At 41.6% G+C, this 11,660-nt stretch overlaps 1 protein-coding gene across 1 annotated transcript in view; it reads left to right on the top strand.

The window, feature by feature from the left end:
- Positions 1–7,801: 7,801 nt before the first annotated feature.
- ANTXR1 (ANTXR cell adhesion molecule 1) overlaps positions 7,802–11,660 on the top strand; it is a 111,135-nt gene continuing 107,276 nt past the window's right edge. The window contains exon 1 of the mRNA XM_040618155.1: positions 7,802–8,245. Coding sequence (XP_040474089.1) covers positions 8,094–8,245 — 152 coding nt within the window. The 5' untranslated portion in view covers positions 7,802–8,093. The remainder of the gene's footprint in view (positions 8,246–11,660) is intronic.

Here is an 11,660-nt window from a genome sequence, read left to right as displayed (position 1 = left end):
GTTGCTGCAGGTGCCATAATCGTATTTTGATGACTTGCAACGTAATTTCTTGTACGGGGGGGGGGGGGGGGGGGGGGAAAGAAATTATTTTAAAATATCTATAAAGGAACTAAGTTTTACTTAAGAGGAGTTAATCCTGAAGCGCCAAAGTACTCTGAGCCCTAATGCAAGCTGATTGTCTGTAAACACTGTCATGAGAGAGCTCTACAGATCAGGCACAGGATGTTGCATTCTGACAGAGCAGCATTTCCACCTACTAGTTGCTTGTTTTGATAGTGGCTTTGATACTTGAGATGGCTCAGTTTGGTTAAAAATGCAAGTGCAGTATGCTGGGTATTAAGGCTGCCAATCAATGCACAGGTCACTTAACACCATCTTAGGTATGACCTTAGGGTAATTTATTTTTCTTTTCTTGTTTTTAAAGGACCCCAATATACATAGGTCAAAGACTACCATGCATTAAACTTGATGTCCTGCAACATCTGGGCTTCAGCTACTGTCATGCCAATACGTAGGCCTGAAAATCTTACCTTTCTTGAACTAAGCACAGCTGCCTAATAGCTGCTGCACAAAGCCAACTGTGATACTGTTCTTCCCTCACATTTCCTCTTCAAAAGTTTTGTTCTTGATGATTCAGGTGCTGAAACAGATCAATTGGTGACCGTATCTTTCAATTAAAGACGTTTAGCATCAATGAACTCTGGGTAGTTTGTTATTCCTATACTCTTTATCATCTGTGAACCCATCCAGAAAAATATTTTGATTGCATGTCTTGTACCCCTCTTAAGCCCTTCAAATGCTCTTTTAAAAAAGTCTGCTCTTAACATAGGGCACACCCGCAGGGGTGGGCAAGAGCCAGTGTGTGTACAGTACAGATAAGGCATACAGAGTTAAAACTTCCTCTCCCTTCTCAGGGAAAGATGTCTCGCATGAAAAATCTTTATTCATGTTGCCTGAAAGGTAGAAAGAAAGAAGGACAATGCAACAAATTTGCCCTTTTCAAGGGAAGAGGAGTGTAATTTGTAGGATTTACAGAGTTGTTCTGTTGCTAAAACAGAGTCCTCTTTTTTTTCCAGTGCATAGCAAGGACTGGCTAGAGGTATCCCATTGAACACTCTGGTGGATGAAGCTTTGCTTCAAAAATGCACATGCAATATAAACACAATTATTGATCCACGTAAGACAGTGCAAGATTCCCAGCTGTATCCTCCCAAATGCCTCTAACTCTGCCTTGAAGATGAAAAACAGGCAGGCTTAGTTTTTCTTCCATAATGCTGCAATGGCACCATAAAAGGAGATGAAAGATTTATTCCATTTATGCTGCCAGGGACGTGTAGAAAGAGTCTGCACTTTACTGATCGCTAGTCCCGGAGTGTCTGTATGTCCACTCTTCCAGTAGTATAAACTTGACATGAATCAAGCTAGGAATACAGTAATGTTTCTGCTGAATTAACAAGGGCATTTGACAAAGTGTTTATGTCAGATGTATCAGTGCTAGGCTGAAGACAAACAATCCCCTATCTACTGTGATCCAGCATGAAACTTGCTGTTACAAAGTTAACCTTTTTTTTTGAACAAGTGGGGACTGAAGGATGCATTTATCTTGGACTGTTGTCACCCAGCAACGGTTTTCACCTCCCTGATCCTGCAGCGGACACCTAAACTCAAATATGTTACATGGTCAAGCCACTGTCAGAGAAGAATCAAAACTTTAGAGAGTAAGAAGCCAATCCCAAACATTTGAGAGTAGAGAAGTTTCAAGGGGAATTAAAGTACTTTTTTTTTTTCCAGCAAGGCAAGGTCACTGTTGCTCAAAGCTTTTAAAAATAAGATTGAGCTCTTCTGTTCTAACAAAAAGGACAGGGTGGCCTGGGTTATCCAGGTGAATATAAATCTGTCTTTAAGAGGAATACCAGCCATGCAATGTCCCTCAGTTTCTATTTCCCTCTCACTGATCCCCAGAGGCTTTATTCTGTGAGCAGTTTGAAAGGATATGGAGTTCACTTAGGCACATCTCAGGCAAAAGCATCGGAATTATCTGGATTAGCATACATCAGTCCTAGCAGAGGAGACAGACAGTAGTTTGTTGCTGCTAGTCTCCTTCCTTTTTGGTATTACACAAGCTCTTTTAATTCCTTCACACACCATCAGTTCTCATTTTGCTCAGGCTGAGGCTAAATATGACAGAAAGAAGAACTGAAGTTTAGGAGGGATTTTTACTTATTTTTAGTCATCATACAGTATCCTAACAAAATCTTTCAGCTTTTGCCATGCCCCACTTTGCCTTCATATTGGCATTTCTTTAACTCCCTTTCCAGCAGGGACTGGAAAAAACTTCTTAGTAGTAGTATGTGCTTCTTTAATACCAAACATACACAAGCAAAAGAAAAGGAAACTTCAGCCACCTAGCAAACTAAAGAAACTCCTTAGCAGCAACAAAAATACCCGTCTTTTGCTTACTGCAAAATTGTAGTACAAGCAGTCTGAAGAAACAAAGTTGAGGCAAGGCCTCAAATAAATCTGATGCTTCAATAGAAACTTTATTGCTTGTTGGAGCTGTTATAGGTCTTGTTACCCCAGCCTAGAGTCTCTGCCTACCAGCACACCCCCACAGCATATGTACACATATGAGAGTTCTGAAGAACAGCAAGAACAACCTCACTACAAATCTTCCAGCCCCTGCCATCCTCCCGCACAGAGGCAGGTTACAGTGGTCCGGCAGGTGACATTTAATGGCAGAGAGCAGTGCATGGTGGATGTCCACAAAGCCATCTTCCAGGATCTGATATGCAATGATTTGGGATTTTAAAGAATCACAGTTGCACTCTGCATATACTCTTCTGCATTTTGTCCCATAAAATCTAAAGCATGTGCTAATAAGTGCAGTACTGAAGACAGTAGGCAATACTCAATCAAAGGAGATCTGTAAGCGTGATTAGAAGCAGGATAATTTGACAACACGGTGCAGGCTGAAGAGGGAGAAGTTTTCCCTTCATCACTCCAGTCCAAACTCCAGGCTGGAGCACACATCAGTATAACTAACTCCTTCCAACAAAAGTCTTCGAGGAAGAAGAGGATCAGTTAAGATACAATGTCTTGCCTCATAGATAAATGGTCACATTCTCCATGTTTACAGCACTTTGAAAAAGGCAGGTCAGACACTGCAAAGCCAACAACACCCTAGGATTTGTTTTTAAATCCCATAGGATTACATGAAATTCAGTCAGTAAATCTGAATCTTGAATTCTGTGCAGCTCTGCTTCCTCCTGCTGGGCGTGTGTGCTTATCCTTTTGCCTTAGAACCAGTGGAAACCAAACTGCAGAAGATCCTAATATTCATTTAAACAAACAGTGCTTCATCAGTGCTGTTTGCATATTCACTTGCTCAAAGTTAAATGCATGTTTCTAGATAATTGTTGTTACTTTGGACTTAATTATTTCAAAATTCATGAACTTTAATTTCTTCAGGTTGTTAATTACTGCTGTCTAAATATCTGATCAAATTGGATGGACTTGTGAGTCACAGGGGACTGAGAATCCAGGCACCTATGCTGTGGTTTGAACTCGGTCATTAGAGCATTCAGAGTTTTGAGCTCAGGTTCTTAGAAAATACTTTTAACAGAGTGATTTCATTTAAGAAGAGAGGTCAAAGTCAGCCACCCAATTTTCAGAAATGCTGAAAACCGGAAACCTCCAATGATTTCCTCAACATTTGTTCCAAACTCCAGATCAGTGGAAACCAGGCTGATCACCTTTGTCTAAATTCAATTAGAGAGAAAAATACCACTAATGATAGATGCCCCTTTGAGTAAACTGGGCTGCATTTTTTCTGGCTGTAAGTGAATGTAAAAGACACACCTGCAGAGGTGCTGCAAGGATGCTCTAGTGTTGGCAGAGTGCTTGGAAATGGTTAAAGGCAAACAAAAGCAATATAGATGTGATGCTGAGCAGAGGAGGGAAGGTTGCCAGGATGTGCATAGCCTTATTACACAGCCCTGTTTTCCTACGGCACTAACCAAAGGGGACAACAGCTCATCTGGCTGCGCCCCTGCTCCTAGGCAGCTTTAGGCTTTAATTTAGAAATTAAAAAGCAGGCAAATGCATGGCCTTCTTAGATTGTGGTAGAAATATTCCCTATACCATATTTTCTCCTGTTTTATTTAATACATTACAAGCATTATATTTTCATCTGTATACTTAGCATAGTATTCCTCTTCAGGAAGAAGTTACATACCTATAGCAGCCCTTGTTAAAAAAAACACCAGTGGAATGAACTGTAATGACCAGAAAAATGACGCAATACTGCCTTACATGTTGCAGGAGACACAAATAAAATCAAAGCAAGGCAAAACCACATAAAAGCAAGAGGCAAGGGTGTTATTGATCTCTTGAAAAAATAGAGCAAGCCAGGGAAGAAAAAAGCCTCCTTGGCCACTGGGTGTCAGCCGGGAGTTATACGTTGTACAACTGAAATGTAAAGGCAGACAACTCATACCGAGACATCTGTTCTATACCACATAAGACAGTGTAGCTCTGCTAATACTAGCAGGGCTGTGCTGAATTACACCATTTGAAGATAAAGACATGTCCTTAAACTCACTGGCTACACTGACGACATGGAAGGAGTTCCTGTGCAGTGATAATATATTTGTGATAATAACATTGGTCAGTGTAGGCAATTTGTGACATCTTGATTATCCATCCAGTGCTGCAACAGCTTCCTGCAGTGCCATGAAAGCCAGCGAACACGATTTTGAGATCTTGACAGAAGCCATTATCCACCATCCAGATCAGACCTTTGCGAGCCAAAGGGAACCACCCCCAGACTCCCAAGTGAGTGCTCACAGACCCACCCTGTGCTATGCCTCGCCTACCAGCAGCACCTCTGCTACCACAGACTGACAGAACCAGCTTCTTCCAAGCTGTGAGTTCCAAAAAAAGTTGCGTAAAGGACTAGATGATAAAACAAGGAAACCTACTGATACCACTTCCCCCATCATTTACATATACAAATTCCAGTCACACACCAAGGGCATCAGTTGGTGCTTAATTAACCATTGAAGTGCTGTATGCAATTAAACCAGCATTTTTTATTGTATGTATGCATGTATATATAATGTATTATGCATGTATATATAATGTATGCTGTATGCAATTAAAACTTTACTTCTTATCTCTTTTGCACAAAGAATACAGCACACCCAGTCTCTCCAAGAGTCGTTAGGTCTTTCACACAAAACCCTATAGTATTCATAATATTTTTATTTCTAACATTTTTAGTGAGGGAGGAACAGACAGACATTTCAGTGCCTGTGGACAATTCCAGTCGTGTGTCTCACATGAGCTTCCTTTTATGGAGCTGCTTTTCTCAGAGTGTTGATGCTGCTATTACCACCAGATCATGAACAGACACATTTGTGAGACAGACACACGAAGAGGACTAGCCCTGAAGAAAGTCAGTGTTACAGCATGGTGTTTCACTTTGTCAGCAGCTCCCTCCATCTCAGAGTGCTCTAAGCTTCATCTGATGCCTCATTCCTTGGCTTTTTCCCAAGCTTTCCTGGGCCTTCTGTCAGCCTGAATCCACAGCTACATAGAATCTGATCTCTTCCTCCATTCCCCCTCCTTTCCCTCTGCTAGCTTCAGGCCAAAGATATTTTCCTGAGGTACAGCCTTTTTCTTTTCTAACCTCTACATATTTGTTTATCTCAGGGCCAGTCAGAGACAAATGGAAGAAATCAATCTGCTTTTCATCTTTAGGCAGACACAGGTCAAAAGCTAGTGACAAGTGACGAGATACTTCATCTGGCTGTGGCAGGAGTCCTAGCCATACCTCAGGTCTAAGGCTGGCCCTAAGTACTTTTCCAAAATTTCTCAAAAACAGCATATCAGTCCCCAGAAAGGAAGCTTTTCTTCTACCCTTCCTATTTTTACATCCTCCCACTCACTTTAACATACCAAAGAAGAATCCACACACTAGTCTCATCCCCTTCCTTAGGGCAGTACAGCATTCAAATACTGACCTATTGCATAACCCCAGGGTTTGGGCAATTCAAGCTTCATAACTATAAACATTTTTGCTTCAGAGCATCCAGATAACACTTCAAAATCCCCAGACCCTACTTGTTCACCTAGCACAACCCTGCACTTAGACACCAACTCACAGTACTGAAGGGACAGATCACCCAGATACATAGACCAGGAGGTGGCAGCTCCACCCGTTTTCACAGTGACCCCAAAAGCAGCACCTGTCCTCACATCCTGCCCACCCAGGGCTGGTGCACGTGCCAGCCCTCAGTTTGGGAAGCATCACAACAACCTCAGCAAAGCCTGTCATACACCTCTCTGACATTGTGCTTTATTTTTGTTCATGGTAGGAAGCCTGATTCCCTGACATGGATCTTCTGCCTATGCAGTAAGGAGCTGTATTACTACTCTCCTTTCAGACTAAGAGGTAACTGAAAGACTCACACCTGCACTCCCAACTTCTCTTGAGTTTAGGTGTGGAAGCCCAAAATATCCATTTACTAAACAACTGATCATGCTTCTGTCTAGCCCTAGAGAAGCTTTAACTTCCAAGGGATCTCCACTTGAGGTTCGATCAGGATTTGACATCAGGACCAAGGAGGTACCATTTGTCCATGTCTCTCTCTGTATTACTCACATTAGAGGAGATGGAGCTGGTGTACTTGCTGAGCATAGCCAGGTGTGGGAGGGAGAACACTCCCAAAATTTTAATCATCAATGCAGCAAAGTGCCCGACTAATTTGTAATGCCAATGTTTGCACTTCTGTCAAAAGTCTATCATCATGCTGTTTGTCATTTTCTCTTGAAACTTACCCTGCTGGTCTTCCTGATCTTTCCTCAGATTGATTGTTTTGCTAAGAATATTTTAAAGACAAAATTAACTCTTTAGGCAATGAAGAACAGCTTGAAAGCCTGACTAAAGTGCACTTGCATCCCACGTCAGAAAGCTGACCTGGTCCCTCTGCACTTGATGCAACACCTGAAGCTGTTCTGCTAAGCAGCAGTTACACTCAGAGAACAGGTGTGTTACAACCTGAGGGGATTTGAGAGGGAAGGCCAGAAGCCCCTGCTTCTGGGATCTCTACTTTAGCTCCTGTTGGTATGGGGGTGGTGGTGCTTTGACTGGACAATGCTTTTGAGCTGTCCTGTTCAGGTTTTAGAGCTTCTGGTGCTGTTTGTAGAAGGAGACAAAAAATACAAATGTAGTTGAAGTTAAATTTGCCAGCAAGTTTTCTTGGAAGGAGGAGAGTTTAGGCTCTAGTGGCTGAAATGAGTTTGCTAAGGGTGGTAAAAGGGGGAAGCCCGTTTCATAGGCACAGACACTGCTTGATGTTTCTTGTGACTGAAAAAATACGAGGGATGAAACCTGGTGTGGCTTGTCACTTTAACATTTGTGAAGCTACTGCAGGTTTTTTAAAGTCTTCAAACTCAGATGTTGCCTACGTAGGAAACAAAGATATCTCAGCGTGGTGCTGTGTGACTGCTGTAAGCAAAACGACTTCTACAATCATACCTAAAGCTGCTGTGGTATGTTTAGTACAGTCGGTGCACGAATGATGTGCTTAAAATCAGACTCCCGTCAGCTTGAGTTTTCGCCACAAGGTGGCATTCTCTGAGCTTTTTTTTGCTAAGGGAAAAGTAAAACTTCCCATCCTTAATAATAACAATAATAATTAAGGAATGAAAAAAAACCCTCAAACCCTCCCTGTATTTTCTGGAGTCTGTGACAAAGCAAGATTTGTTAGAAGGCTGCTCCTGCTCTTGCAAAACAATGGTGCTGCTTTCAGAGAGCTGCAAGTAAGACTGAGGGTCAAGTCCCTTTAAAAAAAAAAAAAAGTGAAATACAGTATTGTGCATCTTGAAATCTGAAACCAAGAAACAGAAGTGCAAGGGAAACAAGGGGGAAAGTCTTGCAATTCCTGAGGACAACTGTTACAAGTGGAGTTTTAAGGAATAAAATATACATATATACATTTAAAGGTCATTGAATGGCTTTTGTGGAGAAACCTGTGAAATAAAGGAGCCTTGGAAGAAGAGATTTCTTTTTCTCCTCCTCTGTGGATATAATGGCCATTGCAAAGCAAAGCATCTTGAGATTTGGCTTCAAATGTCTCTTCCTAGCAACTTTTATGCTAGCCTGTGATGGACAAGGTGGAAAGAGAGAGAATGGTGGTCCTGCCTGTTACGGAGGATTTGATTTGTATTTCATTCTAGACAAGTAAGTCAGATCTACTCTGTTCTTTCTCGAAGAAATCTTTCTCTAGGTATGAACCGGAATAGCATATACTGATACCAAGGAGGTTTTCTTTGGATTTTGGTTTTGTAGAAGTCCCTGTGTCCCAAGGGACCTGCAAAACTCCTTACTACTCTGGCTTTGTTTTCGTTGTGGTAACTTTTTTGGTAGGTCTAGTATATAATCCCATTGTGCTGTGTAAATCGAATTGTTGTAAGTTTTGCTGTGGCTGATATAGAAGCTTTATTGTGTACTTGACCCTGCAATTTCTTAAAAGAGTGGTTGGGAGAAGGGCAGCACCCTGATCACCTCTGATTTCCCTGTGAACCGTGAAGGTTGAGGCACTCATGAAAGCAGGGGTTGGAGAGTTACTATTAAAGGCATTAATTCTGTAGCTGAAAACGTGGAGGAAATGCTCGCCTGCCTGGAGGTCTGCTTCTGTTGCCGCTTGCTCCTTAGCTCTGTATGTTCCAGAGCAAAAACTTGCAGGTAAAGACCCAGCTCTGAGAGGTGGCTACTCCGTTAGAAAGGGTCTGATTTTAGCCCTTGTGATGGAAAAGGACTAGAGTGCTCATTTAAGGAGAGCTTTGTTTTCTCTACACTGAGTCACACTTTCTTTGTTTCCTGTTAATCAAATGCATATTTTGACTGTTTATACTGAAGATGACTACCTATCTCACTTTTTTCATCACTAATTGTGATAGTGTCATCTTCTTGGCACTGGTAAGTTTGCTTCTTTGCAGGCCTTCAGGTTGTAGATGGAGCAATATGAAACAGATATGTGCTGAGCTTTGGAAAGTTTCATATTGAAGCAATACAACAATTTACGCAAAAGTATTAAAAAGTACTAGCTAAAATGATTCTCCTAATTTTCTTGATTAAAAACAGTTATTTTGAACCAAAGGTTTGGAAATACTGGAGAATATGCATGCCAGAGCCATGGTACTGACATTATTAACCATAAATTTCAGAGACAGGAAAGTATTTGCAAGTTGCCAAAAGTGCTCACACATGAAGATTTCTGACTGATCCTCTTGAGTGTTTTGCAGTAGCTCCTACATTCCGCTAGTATAAATTACTTGGAATTACATAACACTTTATTACAAAATACTGGGTAAAATGTAAGACTGAGACATTGGCTCCTTTAGTGTGCCAGTTGTCCTAACACTCCAAGGGAAAGGTATTTTTTTTTCTTTTACTTTATTCAGTGGAAAAATATACCTGTCTAGGGCATTTTGTTGCTTTGGCTGTTCAGTTATTAGTCAGAATACTTCTATTGCTACATGTAAAAGAAGAAAACCCACCCAAAACCAATGGAGCATGATTTGTACTGCAGACAGCTTTTACAAACTGTATTTCTCTGAAAGCTGAAGCAGGATTGAAGGTTTTCTCAAATCTGATGGTTGTGTGTGTTATACCTCTGAGCTAACATGATTTTAACAGCCACTTATTTCAAGTTCTGTGCTGTCCTGTTAGTCAGAGGCATGACTTTCTAGCCTTGCTCAAGAGATTATGAATTTAGGTGGAAATGAGGCTTGGCACAAACTTTCAAGTAGGCAGGCTTACCTTGGTGTATGTATCAAGGTATTCAACAAAAAGTCCTGCTTCGACAGTTGCAGGATTCCTATTTCAGGGATTTTTCTAGTGCAGAAAAGAACCGGATCTGATGTAAAAATTTCCTTGCTCACCAGTGGAATTTGGAGGAGAGTTATGGTGTTTAAGCTACTAGTGTGTACAGTATACTGCGGACCTGATTGTTTAGCCTTACTTTGATGAAAGGCTTACTGTGGTCGAGTAGGTTATCCCATATCCTTTGGCTTTAAAACTTTCTTTTATTCCTTAGAGGCTAAGATGAAGGTCTAAAAAACATGTGTCTTATTTAGCCTGGGTTTTCTACCTTCTAATTGTCCAGAGAATGTTTTCAAAAATGCTGCTTGCGGTCCTGAATGTGGAGAGAGGCCTCCAGGCAAACTATGGAACAGATATGGAATAGATTCAGGTTTGCAATAGCTCTAAAAATGATCAAAATTATTAAAAGTGATAAAGAAAACTGAAGGAGAAGACGTGTAGATTCTTAAAAATGAAATATTAATTTCAGTGGTGGAAGAAAGCCATTAAAATATTAAGCAACCTACTTTCTGGGATCAAAGGAGTAATATAAAAAACAATAAACACGGCCCTGGCAGTCACTAGTGTTAGAGCCCTCTACTGACCCTTTTGCCTCAGTGCCTGGTTGGATTCAGTGACTTTGTCCATTTAGCGCCCTGGATGCGTACATCTTGTCGGACGTGTTCCAACTGCTGCACTGTGCTCTGTCCTGTCACAGACCTGGTTCCTGAAGCGCGCTCTGCCCACAGGAAACCCCTTCAACATGAACATGTAGCCCACTGAGGAAGGGGCACGTGTTAGAGGCTGTTCTCCTGGAGTGATGCTTTAGCTCCCTGCAACATTCTTCTTTAGAAGACTCCTGCAAACTTGCTGTGTGAACTGTTGAAGGGAAACCAGGCTTCCTCCAGCTGTCTGCAGACAACTGGAGATGTGACGCCCTGCAGATGGCATGCTCAGAGGACCTCAAGCAAATCTCCCATTTCTGCAGGTCAAGAAAGAGAAGAAAAGCCAGTATTCAGCCATTAAGAAATAATCCTGTTATGCTACGCAGCTTTGATGTGCATATAACAAACAGAACAAAAGCTTGAATGGTACCAGATATGTTTGCTAGGGTATGATAGCATCTTTAATCTCTGTGCGTGCACTTGCGTGTCTTTTATCACTTCCAAGAGTTCTCACCAGCTTAGGTAGCACTAGAGAAGGCCTTTCATGCTGTGACCATTGGACCTCGGGCAAGAAGAGTAATGTTCCCAAAGTGATGCAAAGACATCCCAGAGGACTGAGGTTTGAGTTGGGCAAACTCCTTGCCAAGTAAAACTGAAGTTGTCTCGCTGTTGTTGTTGCAGTGCCCCAACTTTGGAGGAGACAATGGTTTGTCAGCTCTCTGGAGAATCATTGCTTGACATGCAGCAAACTTAAAAGGATAAAAATAGTACCACACACAGAAAACACCTAACTTGAAATTCTGAGCTGCCTGACAACAGGTTCACTGAAGGAATTGTATTCATGTGAATTAAGACTGGATTAATCCACTTTTCTTGTGCTTTGATAGCAAAACAAAACAAATCAAAAAAAGGTGGAGAGGGCTAAAACTCAAGCTGTATGTTATTTAGAGTATAGTAGTATGCTATTTGCGTTTAGGTTATATGCAGAATCTAGTCATACAGGATGCTGAGCATCTCAAAGTGGAGGTCATACCAAGATGAGCCTAGTGTTGTGGAAGCGAAGGCCAGTTTGTCTTGGGAGAATTGCTGAGAGAGCTGGTCCTAGATGGCATGTCCTTCTGTGTTAC

The sequence above is a fragment of the Falco naumanni genome, chromosome 19, assembly GCF_017639655.2.
Source record: "Falco naumanni isolate bFalNau1 chromosome 19, bFalNau1.pat, whole genome shotgun sequence".
Classification (NCBI taxonomy): Eukaryota; Metazoa; Chordata; class Aves; order Falconiformes; family Falconidae; genus Falco; species Falco naumanni.
The sequence above is the reverse complement of the archived record's forward strand: the minus strand, read 5'-3'. Positions and strand labels throughout refer to the sequence as shown.